General features: G+C 39.3%; 1 protein-coding gene across 2 annotated transcripts in view; it reads right to left on the bottom strand.

Moving 5' to 3' along the window:
- The window catches only part of SCG3 (secretogranin III), a 38,273-nt gene extending 16,925 nt beyond the window's left edge, over nucleotides 1-21,348 (bottom strand). Inside the window, exons 1-10 of one of the 2 annotated variants that reach the window (XM_032175022.2) lie at nucleotides 20,957-21,348; nucleotides 20,225-20,277; nucleotides 19,670-19,715; nucleotides 19,360-19,575; nucleotides 14,392-14,534; nucleotides 13,426-13,575; nucleotides 10,492-10,669; nucleotides 6,809-6,925; nucleotides 3,387-3,470; nucleotides 1,561-1,698 (exon numbers count right to left, since the gene is read on the bottom strand). In XM_032175022.2, coding sequence (XP_032030913.2) covers nucleotides 1,561-1,698; nucleotides 3,387-3,470; nucleotides 6,809-6,925; nucleotides 10,492-10,669; nucleotides 13,426-13,575; nucleotides 14,392-14,534; nucleotides 19,360-19,575; nucleotides 19,670-19,715; nucleotides 20,225-20,277; nucleotides 20,957-21,038 — 1,207 coding nt within the window. In that variant the 5' untranslated portion in view covers nucleotides 21,039-21,348. The remainder of the gene's footprint in view (nucleotides 1-1,560; nucleotides 1,699-3,386; nucleotides 3,471-6,808; nucleotides 6,926-10,491; nucleotides 10,670-13,425; nucleotides 13,576-14,391; nucleotides 14,535-19,359; nucleotides 19,576-19,669; nucleotides 19,716-20,224; nucleotides 20,278-20,956) is intronic. The other variant, XM_032175023.2, reaches the window with a different exon arrangement.
- Nucleotides 21,349-22,178: the final 830 nt, after the last annotated feature.

Genomic DNA, 22,178 nt, shown 5'->3' with positions numbered 1-22,178 from the left:
CCATTTGTTCACAACTTCTGGTAAAGACATTGAGTTTCAGAAAAATAATATCTATCTGAGACATAGAGATGTAAATTTCCATGATGTAACTAGCACAACTTTGTAATAAGGGGACTTGAACCACTGAACTATACAACTAGGTCCCACATTCGGACCTGAAATCAAAGGGATAACAATTTAGAACTTATAACCTCATTGAGTCTTTTTCTTTGGGGGTATGGTAAAGTTTCTAAAATCCTAGGAAGATGGCCGAGCACGGTGGCTCACACCTGTAATCCCAGCAATTTGGGAGGCCAAGGCGGGGGGATCACTTGAGGTCAGGAGTTCAAGACCAGCCTGGCCAACTTGATGAAACCCCATCTCTATGAAAGATACAAAAAATTAGAGGGCAGGGTGGCACATGCCTGTAGTCCCAGCTACTTGGGAGGCTGAGGCAGAAGAATCACTTGAACCCAGGAGGTGGAGGTTGCAGTGAGCTGAGATCGTGCCACTGTACTCTAGCCTAGGCAACAGAGGGAGACTCCACTGCAAAAAATAAAATAAAATAAAATCCTAAAAAGATGTAAATTGTGTTATATATTGCATAGATATATTTATGCTATTTAAGGAAATTTGATATATTGAATTTGTCATTTTTATCAAGTCCTTAAAAGTGTTAAAAGTTACAATCACTGGTTAAATAATTTTAAAATTTTGCTTTGTTAAATTCAAATTTTTTTTTATTATACTTTAAGTTCTAGGGTACACGTACACAAAGTGCAGGTTTGTTACATATGTATACATGTGCCACGTTGGTGTGCTGTACCCATTAACTCATCATTTACATGAGGTATATCTCCTAATGCTATCCCTCCCCCATCCCCTCACCCCACGACAGGCCCCGGTGTGTGATGTTCCCTTTCCTGTGTCCAAGTGTTCTCATTGCCCTTGCTGTGTCACCTAGGCTGGAGTATAGTGGTGCAGCCTCCACGTCCTGAACTCAAGAGATCCTCCCACCTCAGCGTCCTCAGCAGCTAAAACTACAGGCATGTGCCACCATGCCTGGCTAATTTTTGCATTTTTTGTAGAAATGAGGTTTTTCCATGTCACCCAGCCTGGTCTCAAACCCTCAGCTCAAGCAATCCAAACTGCTGGGACTGCAGGCATGAGCCACTGCACCTGCTCAAATCATAAACGTTGATGATCTTGTTGAATAAGCAGTATGTGATTATTTAGAGGAATATTCAGTAAGTTTAAAAATATTGCTCAATAAATTCATAAGATTATAAATTATACATTAAACAGTGCACCAATGGTCATACATTTTCCTCTCCAAACACAAAAGTCCATTGAACACTAAAGACTATCAAAAGATAAAATCAGTTTGCCATCCCAGGAGACTCAAGACCATTAAAAAAGATTGCTATTCAAATAAAGATACCACATGCCAAGCCTGTTCTATACAGATTGTGTCAATTTCTCAGATGTGATGGAGTTTGCTCTTTGGATCACCCTACCTTGTGTGGTGAAAGCTTTTGCTTTTCCTATTTCATTGCTAATCTAGAGCTGTCAATCCCATACCTTTGGGCTCATCTGTCTTTCCTCCCGGGTTGGAGTTATCATCTTTTGTGGAATCCTTCAAGCTTCCATATTCCTTTTCCATCTTAGCTGCTTCTTCCTTGGTACTGTCTGTTTCTTCATGACTCTTCTCTGATGGTGCTGTAATCAGATTGAGCATTATTGTCATAGCCCTGTTTCCTATCTATTAATTGGTTCCTAAAGTAGAAATCAACTTTATTGACAAGGTACAGTTTGAGGTCAGATCATATTTTGAGTTGAAAGGGATCTTAGTGCTTATCAAATCCAACCCTCTAACCCCATGTCACAGAAGAGGAAATTGAGGCCCAGAAAGGGGAGAGATATGTCTAAAGTCATCCCATGAGTTGACTTTAGATATATCCCCCCCACCCCACCCCAGCTTTCTGAATTCTGATTTGGTATTTTTTCCATTCTGCCACACCGTGCCATTAGAGGGCATATTCTTTGTCTTACTTTAATCAGTGTAGGTGATCAAGCCAGGATATGTCAGGTTCTGAAGTATATTTGGTGGGTCTTGATTCCAAATGATAATAACTCTATAGCTGCCCAATCTCTCCTTGATATTGCATTTTTGAAGGACAGTCTATTACTCAGTCACACCTAAGGATCTGGGGCTATGGCAGGACTTCTCTCCTTCTGCTCCTTTCTTCGCACTCCTTTACCCCTAGGAACCCTAAATTCGAAGAAGAGACTTGAACTCTTGCTGTCAAAAGAGAATAACTCTTGCTCCCTTCTCACTTTAAAATAACCGTATTTCCATGTAGCAATCCTTTGTTGAATTAAAAATCATAAACCTTAAAGTAGGTAACCACTTGAAAACAAGTGCAATACATTTCTGTAGCCAATAAAATATTTGGAACCTCAAGCAGTCTAACAGTAAACTTTTAAAATAAAGTGTTTTTTTATTGTAGAAAAATAGGAAGAAAAGAAAGAAATCAGTTACTGTCTGATATAAAACATTCACTAGTGTGATGCGGTATATAGAGAGATGCATTTTTTTTTCACAGTTGTGGTACAATTTTGTTCTTTGCTTGTGTCATTAACATTATTATGGAAGGGTGTTTCCAGGTAATTAAAAACTGCTTGAAAACATATTTTAAAGGGCTGTATACTATGCCATCAGGAATATGTACATAATTTCTGTGATAGGGACAAAGAGTCTAACAATTTGCAATTTTTGGTTGTCATTAATAGCTAAACAAATTTAAAAAAGAATCTGCCATTTGCAAACTTTTCTCTTTTTGTTCCACCTTCCTCCTTGAAAGGAGGCTTCTTTCTATAGCTCAGTTCCCTGGGGTTTGATGGGCTGAGTAGGTGGAGGTATGGAACTGAGGAAACCAAGAGCGGGGGTAAAGCACACTACCTAGGGGCACAGACCGTCCCAGGGGAGAGAGAAGACCTGGGAGGGGAAAGCAGGAGGTGGGGCAGTGGGGAGGGAACAGATGACCAGGGACAGTAGTCTGCAGAAGTGATTATCTAGGGAGAGAAGATACCTGAAGGAGAATTTTAGGATGGATTGCTCAGTTTTGTGATGTAGCCTTTTCCTTTCCACCTAAGATTCCTAGCCACCTCCAAGAATCTTCAGTGAAGATCTACATTATTTTTCAATGTTTTCTGAGGTCAGATTTATGGGCTGTGATTGGCCACAAAATAGCCAAAGTCACATCTAATTAATCCTATGGCTGCGTTTCAGATTTTAACACTTTTCAAAATCTGTAATTTTTAAATTAATATTTATTAAAGTTCATTATTTACCACTCAAAAGGGTTATTATTCTAAAGGCTAAAAAAATAGTTACATAATCATACCTGGGAAAAGCTTGCTTATATTGTCAGTAGCATTTTTTTCTAGCTTGTTTTTGGTCTGAAGAGCAATCATTTCATCCAAGTTTTCTGGAGGGAGGAAGGAAAGAAATATAATTTTATTCCCTGAGAGATGACATCAAATTTTTACTAAAAATGTTTAAATCTCACCAGAAATATCACAATAGCAACTCCAAAATATTAACACTCTTGGTAAGATGTTTTGACCTGGATTTTATTTCTAAGAATCATAGACTCTCTGGATGGAAAGACATATAATTTGAGATCCTCAAGTTCAGCCTCCTACTCAGCTAATTGCAGAAGTTGCTTCTGCATCTCTGTGGCCACTGCTAGAACACTTCCAGGACTGGGAATTAGAATAGATAATTGGGGTTTGACCTATTCAACACCTTGTGGTAACTGCACCTTGATTTTTCCATGGGGAACCTAACCCTGGCTTACTCTCAGAACATTTGACTCCACTGGTGGTAGAATAGCTCAAGAATGACTAAACAGGGTCTTCCATGATCTGGGCTATAATTCAAGGAGGAGCCTAGGACCTATCCAGGTCAGTGAGACTCCAGGGTAGGACCACTGGTAGAAAGAGGCTGTCTTTCCACTGGGATTGATGTGCTGTGAGGAGGTGAGATTGGGACTGTCCCAGCTATCTTGTTCCCACAGGGAGCAGTCTGCCTGGAATAAATCAAGACACAAAAAGTCAGAGCTGTGAGATGGGATGAGGTCAATTCCTCACACTGTTGGTGGAATTCACAAACCCAAAGCCAGACTATCCCATCCCTCCATGGACTTCTCCAGTTATATGCGGCAATAAATTCCTTTCTTGCTTAAGCCAAACAGTTTGATTTCTGTCTTTCAGGGCTTTCACTAATTCATGAGGAAGCCAGTTCTACTGTTAGGTAGTCTTAGGGCTCATTTCCCTACTTACATTAAGGAGCATTTCCCTACTTATATTAAGCTGCACTCTGTATCCTTGTCTTTGTCCTAATTCTGCTCTTTGGAGTAGCATCATATTAAGTGTTACTAGACAGGAGTCTAGACTGTGACTTCCTCAAGGTAGACGATGAATTAGAAACCACACTCTTTGTACTCAGCTATTCAACCAGCCACATAGCTATCTCACTACACTATTTTAGGAAGAGCCTTTTCTGCCACTGGCAAACAAGCATGTCTTTGCAGTTAGTTTGTAAGGATCTTATTATTACTTTGTATATTTTCTCCCCAAGTAAACTCCTCTTGCCTTACCCCTATTTTAAGAAGATAATTAATATACTCTAATGTGTAATGCATTTCTTTCTTCTTGGAAATAGTGGCCATACCTGGCAACATTTGTAATCATGATACACTGTCGAGGCCAGAATAGAAAGGCAGATCACTGCTTGTCACTAGCTCAGATGGGAGGAGAGGAGGCTGGTCAATCGTCTTCTACCTACGCTGCCCTGAGTCCCTGGGGATCTAAGGGTGGCTCTCCATGGCAGCAGAAGTCAAAAGCCAATGTGCTTATACAGAAAAATTCTTAAAGACATAACTCAAACTCTAATTGTAAAAGTTACACATACACACATAATACATATATTTGTATAAACATGTACATATACATTAATATGTATGTAAGTCTTTATGAACAATATTTATGTTGCATATGTAAGGAGAAGATATAATTATTTAAAAACACAAATACTTAGGATAAAATTTAAATAGTCTATCATAAAAATAAATAAATAATTTACTTTAGATAGTCTCCTCTTGTGGAGTATCTAGCCTATTTTCACTGCTTTGCTCCTACAAGCCAATGCTGTCCAACAGAACTTTCTGCAATGATGAGTGTACTCATTTCTGCACCGTTGATAAGGTAGCTACTAGTTACATGTGGCAACTGAGCACTTGAAATGTGCCTAGTGCAACTGAGAAACTAGATTTTAAATTCTGTTTAAGTTACTCTTAATTTAAATACGAACTTGTGGTTAGTGGTTACCATATTGGGCAGCACTGCTATCAGTGATAGTGGGAATATCTGCCTTGCACATAAGCCTTTGAGGCATTTCTAATTTATTTCCATAGGATAATTGACTAAGTGTGGAATTTCTGACCCCCAGGGTGTTGATATGAAACAATTATTGATATGAAAACAATGTCTTTCATCTACTGTTAAAAAAATAAAGTAGACCCCAAAGCACTATGTGTAATATGAGCTTATTTTTTGTTATATAAGAGAAATGACATAGGTACACACACACACACACACACACACACACACACACACACAGAATAACATCTGGAAGAATATAAACCAAAATGTTACCAGAGTGTTGATGTTGTGAGTGATTTTCACTTTCTTTTTAGGATTTTTTGCATTGAATGACTTTTAAAAACAAATATGCTCTTTTACAGTCAAGGAAAAACCAGTAAAACTACTTTCATTTAGAAAAAAAATGAGGTTCATCCAGAGTAATTCTGGATAACCCTATCTGATATAGTTTTGATATTTGTTCCCCCAACACTAATGTTGAAATGCAGTCCCCAGTGTTGGAGGTGGGGCCTGGTGGGAGGTGATTGGATCATGGGGGCGATTTCTCACGAATGGTTTAGCACCATCTCCTTGGTGCTGTCCTCCAATAGTGAGTGAATTCTCACGAGATCTGATTGTTTAAAAGCATGTGGCACCTCCCCCACCCTTGCCTTTGCTTTCACGCTGTGACATGCCTGCTCCCACTTCACCTTCTGCCACGAGTAGTTGCTTCACCGAACAGATGCTGGTGCCATGCTTTCTGTACAGCCTGCAGAACCATGAGCCAATTAAACCTCTTTTCTTTCCTTTTTATTTTATTTATTTCCTATTTAATTATCTGAGACAGGGTCTTGCTCTGTGGCCCAGGCTGGAGTGCCATGGTGCTATCTTGGCTCACTGCAACCTCGGCCTCCTGGGCCCAAAGTGATTCTCATGCCTCAGCTTCCTGAGTAGCTGGAACTACAGGGATGCACCACCATACCCAGCTAATTTCTGTATTTTTTGTAGAGATAGCATTTCACCATGTTGGCCAAGCTGGTCTCGAACTCTTGGCCTCAGGCGATCCGCCTGCCTCAGCCTCCCAAAGTGCTGGGATTACAGGTGTGAGCCACTGCGCCTGGCCTAGAGTCAATTTTTTATAAAATTGTCTCCGTAAGATTATTAGAAAATGCTAATGAGACAATTAATAAATGTGAAATATTTGTACTCAAGCTGGTTCTATAAAGATAAAAAGTTGAAAACGTTAATTTTATTTGTATATATTATCAAACTGGTCGATTCTTGGTGATCTGGAAAGCTTTGGCATAAATTATCAAATTAATGAGGTCATTATTGCCAAGTCCCTAATTTACTTTGAACAATGAAAACCACCATAGTAGAAACAAAACACATAGGATCTCACCAAGGTAGGAAACACCTTCTTCTGGAGATATTGTTCCATATTTCACCATCATCTTCACAAAGTCAATCAATGTTTTCATGATAGTAATCAGTGTTTCTTTCTCTTTTGCTTCTTTTTCTATATGAAAGAACAAAATAACTTAAAACTAGTGGGAGATAGCTTCCTCTTTCAATGTCAATTTATAAAGTACAGCATCTTTTTGTTTGTTTGTTTGGGTGTTTTTTTTTTTTTTTTTTTTTTCAAAGATGAGGTCTCACTGTGTGGCCCAGGCTGGAATGCAGTGGCTATTCTCAGGTCCGATCATGGATCACTACAGTCTCAGACTAAACTCCTAGACTCAAGAGATCTTTCCATGAAGTTGGAACTATAGGTGAACACCACCACGCCCAGCACTAATTACAGTATTTTACTGAAATATTTTTCTCTATATTTGTAGCTAAAACCATATATATTTAACTTACAAAAAATCTAAGCTTGATTGGAAATATAGGGTTAGATACAGCTATACTGACCTTTTTTAGAAATGGGCAATGATAACTTCTCCAAAAGAGTTTAATTTCACTTAAAATATTTTGCTAACAGAGTAGATGATGAAGACACAGTTTTCAGCCTGAGATAACATGAATTCAAAAGGAAGGGTAGAAGACTGGCAAGCCAACAACTTTTCTCTACTCAGGTGGTAAGTCTTTGAGGGCAAGGACAATCTTTATTCATTAATTAAGCTTCATTTTCTTAATTGAAAATAAGAACATACAGAGTTCTAGTTTATAAATGCAAAATTGATTTTTGAACAAGATGTTACTTTTTAATCTTTATTTCATTTGAAAGAATATATGCATATGGTAAAAATATTCCAACTGCTCAAAAGTAAATAAAAATGGAAAGTAATATTCTCTTCCTCATCCCCTCGAACTGCCTTTAAGTAATGATTACTAGCAGTTTCTTGGGAACCTTTTTTCTTTTTTTCTTTTTTTTGAGATGGAGTCTCACTCTGTCACCCAGGCTGCAGTGCAGTGGCACCATCTCGGCTCACTGCAACCTCTGCCTCCTGGGTTCAGGAGATTCTCCTACCTCAGCCTCCCGAGTAGCTGGGATTATAGGCGCACGCCACCACGCCTGGCTAATTTTTGTATTTTTAGTAGAGACAGGGTTTCACCATGTTGGCCAGATGGTCTCGATCTCCTGACCTCAGGCTATCCGCCTGCCTCGGCCTCCCAAAGTGTGGGGATTACAGGCGTGAGCCACCGCGCCCGGTCTCTTAGGAACTTTTTGTATTTGACATTCTGTTCTGCATCTTGATGGAACAAAATGGATAATGATGCCATAATAGCTCATAAAAAACATTAATTCTAAAATCAGAAAAAAAAATCTGTTTCCATTTTTCAAGAAAAGAAAAACTAAGATGCTAGAGGGGGAACCCATTTTCCCTATTCTTTGAGCTGCCACTGAAAGATTTTCTGTAAATACTCCTAGCCTTTCCCCCTTCCTCTTCATCCTCCCCCACAGATATGGTTGGTAAGCAACAGCCATTAGCTTATGTTTCTCAACTGGTGGGGATTTGGAATCTTTCTTTTTTTCCACTTGCCTGGAACAGTGCAAGGCAAGAACCTGAGAAACGAGCCTGTTCTGCAGACCTAAACCATCCCTGAGACTGGCTGTTCCAAGATCTGGACGGAGGAGTAGGGAGCAAACAAGGCCACTGTTGGCTCCCACATGAAGCTGTGCTCTGCAGCACTGTGTTTATCAGCAACAGAGATGGTATTTTGGTGTCCTACATGCTTTATTCATTCTTAATTGGTTGGGACCCTGGGCAAGAAAGACAGATGCTAGCAAAGAACTCAGTATAAATATTTAAATTAAAATTATGGAAAAATAAAGACAATAAGAAATGAGGTGAGGGAAATGGAAAGATAAAAAGAAGTAAGGAACATTTTATACAGTAGATAAAAAATGCCACAAAAGTCATGGGTTGGGAGGGAGGAAAAATGGGAGAAGAGTCAGGGGAAGAGATCTTGGAAAAGAACTGATAAATAGTAACTTCAGCAATCACATTATTTGCTCAAGGACATAACCGTAGAAGTATTTGGCATCACGCTGGTGCTCTTCACTGATGAGAAGTGACTCACCAGGATGACAGAGGTTCTGAGTTGGGCATCTGCCAACCCATGGGGCAAGATGGCTCAGAATGGACCCTTAAGATGTACAAGCCCTGCAGAGCCAGCAGAGTGGCCAGTGCCATCTGGCCAATGTCTGGAATTGAAGCACAAAGGATGTTCTCCAGAAATGAAAGCTTATTTTAAGGTCACTTCTTGGGAGAAATAGATTACAATTATAGAAGTCTTTATATAAATGTTCAATCTGGGGCTGAATCCTTGAACAGGGAAAGAAAAAGCCATGAAGGCAGTCCAGAGCATCTGTCTGAACAATAACAAAAGAAACATTGCACATTATTATCCTCCTTGCAGATTAACCAAAATAAACATGGACTGAATCCTCAGTTAACTCAGTGCACATATGAGCAAAGAGATAAGGATGCATGAAATACTTAGCTTTAAAAAAACAGAAACAAAAACAAAAACAAGTAATTTCCCAAGTGTGTTTGAGGCTCCCGGATTCCTTCAGTCTAATGTTCTCCATTTTAACTCTGAAGTTAAAATGTTCATAAAGGCTGAAGCTGAAACTGTTCATAAAGATGTCTTGAATAATCTAAAAAGGATGAATTAGGTTTCATACACTGTTTCCATTAAGGAAAGTGAGTAAAGCGTTTTAAAGAAAGATTTGTTACAAATGGCAGGATTTCCTTCCTACTTTTGTGTGTGTGTATGACAACATGTATGCTAATAAAAAAAGGCAGGCAAAGAAAGACAAATATTGTATGATCTCACTTATATGTAGAATCTCAAATAGTCAAACTCATCGAAGAAGAGAGTAGAATGGTAGTTGCCAAGGGCTAAGGGGAGGGAAAAATGGGGAGGTGTTGGTCAAAGGGTACAAAGTTTCAGTCATGCAAGATGAATACATTCTGGAGAATGTACAGCATGGTGGTGATAGTTAACAGTACTGTAGTGTGTACTTGAAATTAGCTAAGAGGGTAGGTCTTAAGTGTTCTCATCACACACACAAAAAGAATAAAAGAAAAAAAGAAAAAATGTTAACTGTGAGGTGGTAGATACACTAGTTAGATTCATCATGATAATCATTTCACAATGTATAAATGTACCAAAACTTCAAATTGTACACCTTAAATATATACAATGTTTGTTTGCCAATTATACCTCAATCAAGCTGAGAAAAAAGAGTTGCAATAAGAGTTGAGGTTGAACTGGGTCAGAGCAAGGACGCTGCCTGGTTCATATCCATCTTTGTGCTAGGTCTTTTCCAGCACCTTGTACATAGCACATGTTCAGTATTTGTTTGCTGAACAAATAAATGAAACTTCTGTTAACAAGAAGATTAAATTATCCAGAAACATCACCTTTCCTGATGATCCTTTCCTAAATATTTTCATAACTGGCATGCTACTTTGGAAAAAAAAAATCAATGTGAACCCTCTTCCCCAAGCCCACAGTGTATGTCATTGTTGATTACATTTGGAAACTGAAAACAGGAAGAAAAGAACACACCCACACATTTCCTGGAATCACTCTTTCTGTTCCACATAATCACAACCACACAGTGGTTACCTGAATCAATACTTTTCAGTAGTGCATAGAAATTTGGGAAATATTGGAGTTCCTCAAAGTTGTCTTCACCGTAGGTTTTAGTTCTCCTTTCCAAGCCATTTGTCAAGGTTAATGTGTTAGATACCGTTTCATCGTTTTCTCCCTTAGTAAGACCATCTTGAACTGCTGCCATTGGAGTCTCCAGTGGGGAAAAATCAATTAAAAATGAACATTTTGTTAGAACTAGTGAAACTCCAGCTTGATTCCTTCCTTTGTGATGCCCTTAAATGTGAAGTGCAAGAATTCTCCCTCCTTTGCAAGCTCCTGCAGGTTCAAACCCATTTCTAGATACGTGTGCTCTTGTCATTTGAAAAGGTTATTGAAGCTTAGGGAAAGGTGCTCTACCTCAAGGAAAACCCCCTGAAGACCCCAGCTCCTGCTCAGGGGAAAAATGGGAATTTCTGGGCTCTTTCTCTGGCCATGTTTACCTCCATAAATTCTCATGAGTCCCTCCTGGAAAAACTGCCTTTTAATGAAGAGGGAAGCTTTGAGTTCACAGAATCCACCAAGAAGGCTGGTGCCAGGATACAGGAAAGCCTGTTAGAATGTCTATCCCTAGCAGAGCAGTCACACCTGGGAATTTTTGGGTAAAATTTAAGTGCCGTCTGGATGAGTGTACAAAATCCTTTCTCTTAGACCTGGTGTTTGTTCAGTGACTCCCATCTTAGTAAATGGTTCATTCTCCATTCAGTGAACTAGATAGAAATTTAAGAGCCTTTCTTGCCTCTTCTTCCTTTTCCCCCATCCAATCCATCAGTAGCCTTGTTGGCCCCACTTTCAAAATTTATCCCAAATTTGCACATTTCTCTCTCCACTGTGCCACTCTAGTCCAAGCAGCCTTCATTTCTCACCTGCTAACTGCAACATCACCCTCCCCAAATCTATGCCCAACACTGCATTTCCACATTATAGCCAGTTATCTTTTTAACAATCTGATCATGTAACTCCTTTGCTTAAAATTCTTCAGGGGACCAGAAAATTCTCATGGTTCTTACAATAAAGATCAGAGTCCATCCATGGCTCATAAGGCGCTGCATGGTCTGGCTTGGGTCCACCTCCCCAGTCTCTTCTCTTTTTGCTCTTTGTTTCTGTGCCAGCAACACTGTGCTTGTTTCAGTTGCTTGGATACGCCACATATCCTTCTCTATGTGCTGCCTCTCATGTTCACAAGTTAACTCCTATTTGACCTTCGGTTCTCAGCTCAAGTTACTTCCTTAGGGAAGCATTTCTGAGCCTAAGTGCAGGTCGGGTTCCTTTTTTGAGGTCTCATAGAACGATGTTTCTTTCCTCAGAGCACTTAATGCAATTGTAATGAAAATACATGACGATTTAAACACGATCTACCTCTTCCACTAGACTTTGAGCTTCATGAGTCAGGGATTACGTCTTTTTAAATAGGCATGGTATTTCCAGTGCTTGGTACAGAGTTAGTATTCAATAAATATTTGTTGAAATAATATTTCATTTGTGTTTTATTTGCATTGATGCATTCAGGTAACATGAGTAAACAGGTCAAGCATATGAACATTTTAGAGATGGGTGAATAGGAGCATGTAATGGGAATGAAGAATTATGGAAATAGCTATGTCCATTTTAGCTCAGACTGGTAAGCTTGAGTGAAAGTCATAAGGATTTTTTTTTTTATAAATCTAGAACTTTTTTTTTTGAGTGGGTGAATCTTCAAAAGCTGATTTAAAAGATGGCAGCTGGTGAGGATTGGAAGTAAGGAGAGCAGAGGAAAGTTTTTAGGCCATCCGGTAAAAAAAGAAAAAAAAAATCCAGACCCAATTTCTGTTTTCTAGCCTCTCTAAAACAAAACCATCAGCCTCTATAGTCTTTGTATTTGAGAAAAGATGCTGCAGGAGATGAGGAGCCATGGGTCTGGGTGCTTTACAGAAGAAAATCAAAGGACAGATGAGGAATTTGATATCCCCTTATGGTCAGTTTCATCTAAAGTTTTAAAGAGAATTCAAGGTGGGGAGAAAGATCTCAACAGCTTGGGTGCCAAGGAAAAAATGAAGAGGCAAGGAATCCAACAAAGGGAAGGAAGGATGAAATTAGCCTGGGTAAATAGGCATCTAAACCAATGAAAAAGGGAAGGAGCAGGTGGAAGAGCATTGCCAAGAACAGAGAGGCAGCATTAGGCAGCTAGCTCTGGGGAACACAAAAGCTGGTGGAGCAGAAGATCTAGTCAACCCACTTCTTTGTGGGGGGATTGGGCACAGATGATGACATCTGCTGTGAACAGATGTTGGATACCAAAAGAACTGTGAGATGTTTGGTTGCAGTTCACTGGGACTGTACACATAGTTGTTATTATGTGATATTGTTACTTCACATATTATTATGTATTATTTTACTGTGGTGTGTAAGATGTAATCTTTACCAAATAATAGAATATAACATAATCTTTACATTATTTTCAGAGTAGAGATCATTTATATCTTTTAACTTTTTGATATTGTATGTATATGCATATTTTTAAATTAATTAATTTATTGAGACAGGGTCTCATTCTGTCACCCAGACTGGTATGCAGTGGTGCAATCGTAGTTCACCGCAACCTCAAACACCTGGCCTCAGGCGATCTTCCTCTCTCAGCCTCCTGAGTAGCTGAGACCACACCCAGCTAATTATTTTTATTTGTAGAGATGTGGGTCTCACTATGTTGTCAGGTCTAGTCTTGCATTCCTGGTCTCAACTCCAGCCTCAGCCTCCCAAGGTGCTGGGATTACAGGTTTGAGCCAACATGCCTGGCCTGAATATAAATGGGCTAAAAATTCCACATATCTCAAATCTTCTTTGGTATCAAGTAAGGCACTAATTATTATACAGATAGAAGTACACACACACACACACACACATCCATGCATATACATATATAAACATACATACCACTTTCTCTGGTATTTTCCCAGCCTGATGCTCAGTCCAGCTTGTGGGCTTATTGGGTTCCTCCTCATAATTGTTGGCTTCCTTCGAGATTAATTTTTGTAAAACCTCCGCTACTTCATCTTCCAGTGTATGTGCTTGGCTTTCTGTGATCTATCATAAAAAGGCAAAACATATATAACTGCTGTATTCCCAGCCTTGTTATTAAAAAATAATGTGGACTAAACTGTAGTCAAACATGTATTTTTTAAAGAGGTATCTTCTGAACCATCTTTCAGACAGCCCTCACTTATGCCTGCACCACATGCTGGCTGTTACAGGGATTGCTCAGCAGTCCTGGAAGAAGTATCTTCGGGCCCACCATGCAAGCTGTTAGTCCTATCTGTTGAAATCCACGGACCACATATTTTGAGAAACACCCTGAGCATTGCTCCTCCATAGCTTTGGGTCATAGTCAGATAACCTTTGACATCCTACTACATTAGCATCTTAATAAAGCCTGTCAGGGCCAGGGCAGGGCAGGGGAGCCAAGCTGAGGTGAATTCAAATTAGATCACCTGGAGTTTCAAAAATACACATCACATGCTTTTGCTCATGTTATTTCTTTTTTTGTCACACACATGTCTTTTACCTCTGCTGGTTATATCCTAACCATCCCTCTAAGCTTCCTTCGTACGCCTCTTCCTCTGAAGCCTTTCCTTACTGCCAGTTGGATATAAGCTATTCTCTGGCTTCTATGGTTTTTAAGCAGCTGGCATTTTGGGCGTGTGTCTACTTGCCTAGTTCTTCTGATGGATGATAAACTCCTAGAAAAAAAAGAACGGTGCTTTACTTGTCCTTAAAACCTACGAGTCCTAGTAGAAGGAAGACACATTATAAACACTTGGCTACTTGAGGCAAGTGACTTGTCGTCTTGGCATACTCTAAACTGCACTAGGAATTTGGTTTATTTCCATGTACATGACTTACAAGGCCAAGATTCAGTAGTTTAGAAACAATCTTGTCAAACACAGCTCTGTCATTTTCTTCATAAATCCTGGCAGCGATTTTATGGACAATGTCTTCGGCGGTTAAAGGAGTCCCGTCTAGTTGATGAAGACCATCTGGATCATCTAGACAGAACGACCACAACTTCACACCATAGTGATCATAGATCTATTTCATGCATCATATTATACTTATAATCTGTACTTCGCTTTTGTATACTCAGATATGTTTGAAATGTATTTATGGTGGTTCTTGGTCCACAGAAACCCTTGGTTCAAAATAAAATTGGTCTTCATGTTAAAAACTTAGTATGATAATGGACATTCTGAAACTTAGGTGACTATAAGGGGAAGGAAAAGCTAAAGGCAACAGAAAAGTCCTCTCCATTTATTGTTATCACCAATAATACAAACCATATTATACTTTTTACTAACATAGTATGCCATATTTATATAGTATGTCATATTATTCAATGTACCCTTCTATATATTGTATGATTTGATATTCCAGTTCCATACAGGGAATAGATAGTTTGGTAATATCCCCACATGTACTACCTTTGCAGGCAAATTCCTGGGGTAGGGCCAGGGACCTCTACCTCATACCCAGAATCAGACAATGTGTACTGAAGATTTTATGACTCATCTAAAATAAATATTTACTTCTAATTGAACTTGTATTAGAGTGTCTTTATGTAAAAAAAGCAGCTTAAGGTGACAAGACTCATCCTTAGAGAACAGGGAACTTACTTTATTTTATGTGCCTGGAATTTAAACTTTTAAAATGTGGCAACGGATCTGCACAAAGCAATATGTAAATCTTTGCAGAGAAGCATGCTAATATGTTCCCTTGGCTTTCCTAGGAATACATTTGGCAATACAACTTCAGACTAAAGTAAGGGCCCATCCTGAGGGAAAGGGCTAGTGGCAATGAAGCATTGTAGCACATCCATGGAGATCTCCCAGGAATCAATTATTAGTCATCTCCAATCTATACTACATTGAATGGATCAAATTTACAATGCACTTAATTCTCCCTGTTTCCTCTGGAAAGATTGGAAAGATCAGAATTTTAGCCCCAGTGATATCTCTGGTTAGCTATATTCTTGGATCACTGTAAACGAGTCTAACAAGGTATCTATTTCATGGGGTTGTTGTGCCATTAAAAGTAATGGCAAAAACCGCGATTACTTTTGCACCAACCTAACATATGAAAGCTAATGTATTATTACTATTATGCACAGTGGATTTGTATTTTGAAATAAAGGAACGGCAATTATCTTCTAGAGAAAATGGCAATTGAATCTCTGGCCAGATTCTGCCCAGATAATCCTCATCATATTCACTCAAAGAAAGAAGAGCCTAATATTTCTATTCTGATTCTGCCCTTTTCTTCCATGGGTTTTGGGGATTTGGACAGGGAATTTATCCCGTGCTTTTCTTTCAGACTCTATGAAAATAGAGGTATATGCAGCCTCAGGCAGAATATCTTCTTCTTGTTTGGAAAGAAGCTTAGGAAAATGAGTGGGGGTAATTATACGTGGAGGACTGGAAGTTCTCTGTCAGTACAAAATTGCTGAGCTGTTGGCCAGCCCATGAACCATGAGCCCTTTGAGCTGAGTACCAGAGAGACAAAAAAGCAGAAAAGCCCCTAAGAAAAACAAACAAACAAACAACAAACGTAAAATCAGTTCTCGTCCTGGCTGGCTGAAAATTTGGTTCTTCATCTATTTTTCAGGAGCAGAGACTCACTATTATGTGTCTGATTTTTCCATTTGTGGGTTGCAAGTCAGGCTCTTGAGAATACATAGAGCTGAAACTGCCCCAGTCTATGCAGAGGTGGAAGAATTTATTTCCCTTCCCACTTATCTATCCCTCAGGATCCGTAAAAGGAGGAATAGTTGTTGCCTCCTAGACCTGGAAAATAACTGAGATGACTGTTTTTCAGTCCATTTACTTCACAACAGGGAGGATGTTAGTAACCCACTGAAGAGCCTTTGCTCTGCTGCACTGCTGTACTGTCTTGAGCCAGGAACTTAGGTCCCCCCTAGCAGTGCTTTGCTGGATGGGGTAAACAGTGGAACGTGTGACCATTGCTCCTCACCTTTCCCTGATTTCCTTCACTATTCTAAAATGGATAGTATGACTCAGAATGGCTTCCCTCCTGCTCATGAAGGGGTATTTCACCCTCCATGTATAGACTCCCAGAGGGGAGCCAAACATGGGTTTAACACATAACTTTTGTTAAGTAGCCACAACATTCTAAGTGAATGTCAAAGGGTCATGTCACAAGTCATTATCTGCCCAGTTATGTTTTGAATCCCTAGCATCTAATATAGCACTTGACATTCATTTGTTCAATATATTTTAAAGTCTTACTATGTGCCAGACACTGGAAATAGAGTGACGTAAAGGAAATAGAGTGATGTAAAGTTAGGCATGCTCCCTGACTACACAGGGTTTATTGTCTAGCTCATAGTCCAATACATAGCAATTGCTCAATAGGTATTTGAATGCACGCAGGAGCCCAAAAGCACTAGTTTATAAGAGAAATTTGGAAAGATCCTAACTTGTGCATACTATAGAAAACACTGAAAAGGAGAATTGATGGATCCTATAGTACAAGCCTGTTTGGGAGCTTCCTAAAGGCGAGAGTAGGTCTGGGAACACATCTGGCAGAAGTTAGCTTCCTTTACCTTCCCCTCTGGGATGAAGTCTACATGCATCTGAGGTTCTATTCAACTTAGTGGCCAAAAACCCTCTGGTTTCAGGATTTCCAGAGCACAAGGGGAGACCAGAAGCTTACTCACAAATCATTTTCTCCAAGAACCTTGGCCTGTCTTCTCTGTGATCTCAAGTGGAGTTAATACCTCCTACGGTAAACCTGAAGTCATTAGGACTAGCACTTGGTAGTTCCAAACATACTTGGGACGGTAATAAAATGTTGAACAGTTAAAAAATTAGTTGCTCAAGTTAGCAGCCAGATCAAAAACAGATCTATGTCTCTGCCTGCAGATACAACCAGTTTGACCAATTCAGCCAACTCAATATTAGGCTATTTTATTAAATCAAATGATCACTTCAGTTAAAGTGGTTGAATCTGTTTTGTATGCAGTTATAATCAGTGTCTATTTGTAGTCCCAATATTTTAGGTAAAAAAGTCAAATTCAAGATTTTAAAAAGTAAATTTCCCTGAGTAGCATGGCATATGATATATGTCAAAATATAAACCCATTGCCTCCATCCCACTTCATAGGTACACATGACACTTTGGAACACTCCTAGGTTATTATGTCCTATGAAAGTCCAATTTAATAGTCAGTTGTTTTCTGGCAGAGATAATCAACATAAATCTCCTGTAGCCATGGAACAGAATAACGACAGGGAAGAAAACCTGTACTTACTCCTAAGCACTGGTTCTCAAAATGAAAAACACACTTTCCTCCTTAATGCCTAGGTATGGCAGTTCATTTATTCCCTCATATATTATTTCATTTGTTCATTCATTCATTCATAAATTTATTCAATGAATTCATGGGCTTCCAGGCACTGGGGTTACAATGTCTCTATTCTTATGAAGTTTTCAGTTTAGTTTTGGAGAAAGGCATTAATCATAAATAATCACATGTATGAAGGTAAAATTACAAACTGCCTGAAGTGCCATGAAGGGCAAGAACAAGGTTTCTATCAGATTATGTGTGCTGGATGAACCTAGAAATGTAGTCAGGAAGCAGTCCATGCAGGACTGTGCAAGCTTCATTAAGGACTTTGGTTTTCCTGTTTTGTTTGTTTGAGATGGAGTCTGGCTCTGTCGCCCAGGCTGGAGTGCAGTGGCGTGGTCTTGGCTCACTGCAGCCCTTGTCTCCTGGGTTCAAGTGATTCTCCTGCCTCAGCCTCCCGAGTAGCTGGGACTACAGGCACCCACCACCACTCCTGGCTAATTTTTGTATTTTTAGTAGAGACGGGGTTTCACCATGTTGGCCAGGTTGGTCTCGAACTCCTGACTTCGGGTCAGAAAACTACCACATTGGCTGAGAAATGAAGAATGAGTTGGGGAGAGGCGGAGTGGTTGCTGGGAGAACTGTAGATTTTGCTATGGTTTACATGAGACATAACTGGAGCTTGGACAAGGATTGGAGTTTGGACAAGGATTGGAGTTTGGACAAGTACAGAGAAAAACAATTGAGAGATACATAGACATAAAATTAGTAAGTTTTGGCAGATTAGAATTTGAGAGGTGAGGGAAAAGATAAATAGTTTGATCCTAGATTTCTGTCTTTAAAAAACTGGATGGATAGTAGTGCCTCTCCTAAAGAAACAGTACTCTAAGAGGTCTAGGTTGTGAGGTGGACAAAGACTATGAGTTTAATCATGGGCATGCTAAATTTGAGGTGCTTCTGAGACTGCCAAGGGAAAATGTCAAATAGGTAAACAGATAAATAGGTCTATAGCTAAGAAAAGTCTGGCCTAGTGATATGGGATGTTAGGATATAGATGTAATTGAAGCCATGTAAAGGTTAGGATGACCTAAGGAGAAAGGATATGGCTAGGAGGAAACACCGAAAAGGAAATAGTGGATATTTCACCTTTTTTGTGCAGGGTGGGAGGGTACTTTATTGATCTAATTATTTGAAAATTATGATACTTTGTGTGTATTAATTGTTAAAATAAATCTGAATGTTCAAATGAATTTAATACCATAAAATATAAATACTAGATTAAAAAATGTTTTCAGAGCATCACTAAAGGAATTTTTAAAGGGAAAATAAAATTCGGCATTCTGTGGAGCTGGGGCTCTACACGTTATCCGTAAATATATGCTTTATCTCAATTTTGGACTTGACTAATAAAGGATTATGAATGTTTAAAAGATATTTTTAAAATATTGGACTTTCTCTTAACCCATTATAGGAAACTCCACGTTAACAAAAAGTTCTTTTTTCTCATTTACCTTGAAATTTATGATCCAATCCACTCTTAGTAGAATCATAATCATCTATCAGTTTTCGATTCTTAGTTGAATCAACATCTTCCACATTCAACTTATTATCAAGTGGGGAGCTTCTTATAGATTGTCTTTCTTTCTCAATTTTTTCCTTTTCTGTTATTGCCTTTAGCAGGTTCAAGTTATCAACAAAAGAATAGTTGCTCTGACCTGGCTTGTTTTCTGGAAGAATATCCCCAAACCCAACACAGCCATTTTAGTTCAGATTCTCATAGCCTGCATTATTTAAATTAACATCAATATGATTTCTTTTTACCTGGAGGATATGTTTTTTTAATCTTGTCTTCTTCTGCTTCAGCAATCTGTGAAGCAAACATGAGATAGACCTGGTTTAAAATCATTGCTCCACTATTTACCAACTATGAGAGCCAAATGATTTAATCTCCATGGGATTTAATTTTCTTGTTTGTAAAATGTGGATAATTCCTATTTCAGAGCACTGTTACAATAATTAAATGAGATAAAATTAAGGGCATATGCTCAATAAGTGTTAATTTCTTTCTTCTATAATACTGGTGAAAGAGAAATCTCTGGTAAATTAGGCAGTCTTACAACAGAGTGGATGTGATGCTGAGCTTACTGGGTTATTATATAGTTACTCTATGTGTTCATTATACAGAACTCAATGTAAATAACTGCTAGGTCATAGAATTTACCAAAACTAGATTTCCCATCCTAATTTCTGTCAATTAACTATTAAGTTCCTGATGTTCGTAAATTCAAAATGACCAAAATGTCACAGCATAATTACATTAAATAATAATAACAAAATCAAAATGAAATAGCATTCATAATGTTACTTTTGACCTACCTGTTCATTCAAAGGTCTTTCTGCACTTAATTCTCTATTATGTAGAGATTTGTCTAGAATAAACACACGTGAATATAAATTTAATTGTGCGTTGAAGGACAAAATATGCCTCTTATTAAATAAAATTTTTATAAAAAGGAAAATATTAGGCGAAATAATTTTGGATGACTATGAAACAAATACATATTAACAAAGATTATCAAGATTATACAATAATAGTAATTATCAATATTGCCTTGTTTATTATCTTGGTGTATTTCCTGAGCTGACAGAATCACACTTTTTTTTTTTTTTGACCAGAAATTTAACATATAGTTCTAACACTAGGGTTACCAGCTATTCTCAACTACAGAGAGCATAATTTGGGTTGATATTATTGGCACACTAAAAGCTCTTTCATCATATACTGCATATGTAATGAATAGACTATCTGAGAAAGGTTGTAAGGCAACTAGAAAACAATCCAAGCCACTTTAGGTGAAAAAGATTCCCTTCCCTTTTCAAAATAAGATCTTTAAAAACAACCCATATTATTGCTCTATCATTTTTAAAGTGAAGAAAAAAAATCTGTCTTCTGTCTCTAAATTCGAACTGATTTCTCTGTCCGTATTCATGGATATAATTTGATCAGAAAACGAGGCAGGGTGATTTACAGCTCACGTATTATTGCCAAACGTTACCTTTTCGTGGCGAAATAAAAGGAAAGTAGGAAGAAGAAAAGTGTTCACATACCTTGGCTGCCTCCAGGTTTGGGGAAAGCTTGAATCGGGAGCACTAACACCAGAATCCAAGTGCCGGTCCCGAGGAACCCCATTCTTCCACGCTCGGCTTGGGTCACAGCCCGGCGCTGGGCTCCTGGAGCTGTAGCTTTTGTTATGAATGAAAAGGAGGAGTAAAAACAGGAAGAGCCAGGAGGGCGGGTGTGGGGCGGGAGAGGGGCCGGGACTGGGCGGCCGCGGGATCTCTGACACGCGAGGGTCAAGGGATTAGCAGGGTTGGGGCGCGCGGGAGTCACGTCTCCCGGTAGAGGGGAGCGCTGTCCGCCCTGTGGGTGCTGAAGTTCCTGTGACGCGGAGACTGCCGCGCCAGGGCGTAGCTTTACTCTCGCTCCCTCCTGGAGAGGAAGTGAGGAAGGAAGCGCATGCTCCATGCACGCCAGAGGCGGGAGGGGATGGCGTCAGTGACTCCAACGGTACTCCAGTCCCCCGGGAATGGAACAAAGGAGGGGCGGCCGGCCAGCTGGTGTATTTTCTGTGCTGCAGTCCTAGGGTGCTCCTGGGCTCAGAGTCAGCTGGCTTGTCCTAAGCGTGACAGAATTGTCCCAACCTCCCAAGTAAATGTTACCTCAGGGGCCAAATGCTTTCTCTGCCTGTGCACCTGTCAAGGAGATTTAGATAACCTTGTGCGAGGAGTTCTGCTTTGGGATTCTTCTTTTGGGATATCTGCTCCAGAATCCCTTCCTTCCATTCACCTCCTGTACCCAAAAGGTAGATATAATTATAGTCTCTTTAGAAAAGCCCTGCCTTTTGTGGTCTGTGTTGACATATCAAGCATCCCTCAGCTCTACCGAGGCTTTTGAATTGGGAAATTCAAGAAACAGTCTTCCAAACAGTCAGATTGCTGCAACACACTCTCACTCTCTGATGCTGAAACACAACAGCAAAAACAAATCATTGCCTATTCCCCTAAGAGTGAGTGTCTCCATCAGTCCTGAGTAGATGAGCAGTAATGGCAAATTCTTCTTTCCCCACCAAGTGGAACCTCCCCCATTTTACACACACACCACAAAACTAAATTAGAAAAAAAGAAGATGTATTTCTGTAAAATCTTGCCCAGAATTTAATTATGCCCAAAGACCTGGCTGTTCCAGGGGTCCTTCAAGAGAGGGGATAGTCATGAAAAGCATTTTTCATCTTTACTAAGTCAGGGAGGTGCTTCCTACGTTCTGAGAATA

This window comes from Hylobates moloch, unplaced genomic scaffold (genome assembly GCF_009828535.3).
Source record: "Hylobates moloch isolate HMO894 unplaced genomic scaffold, HMol_V3 SCAFFOLD_14, whole genome shotgun sequence".
NCBI lineage: Eukaryota > Metazoa > Chordata > Mammalia > Primates > Hylobatidae > Hylobates > Hylobates moloch.
This window is presented reverse-complemented; position numbering and strand designations above follow the sequence as displayed.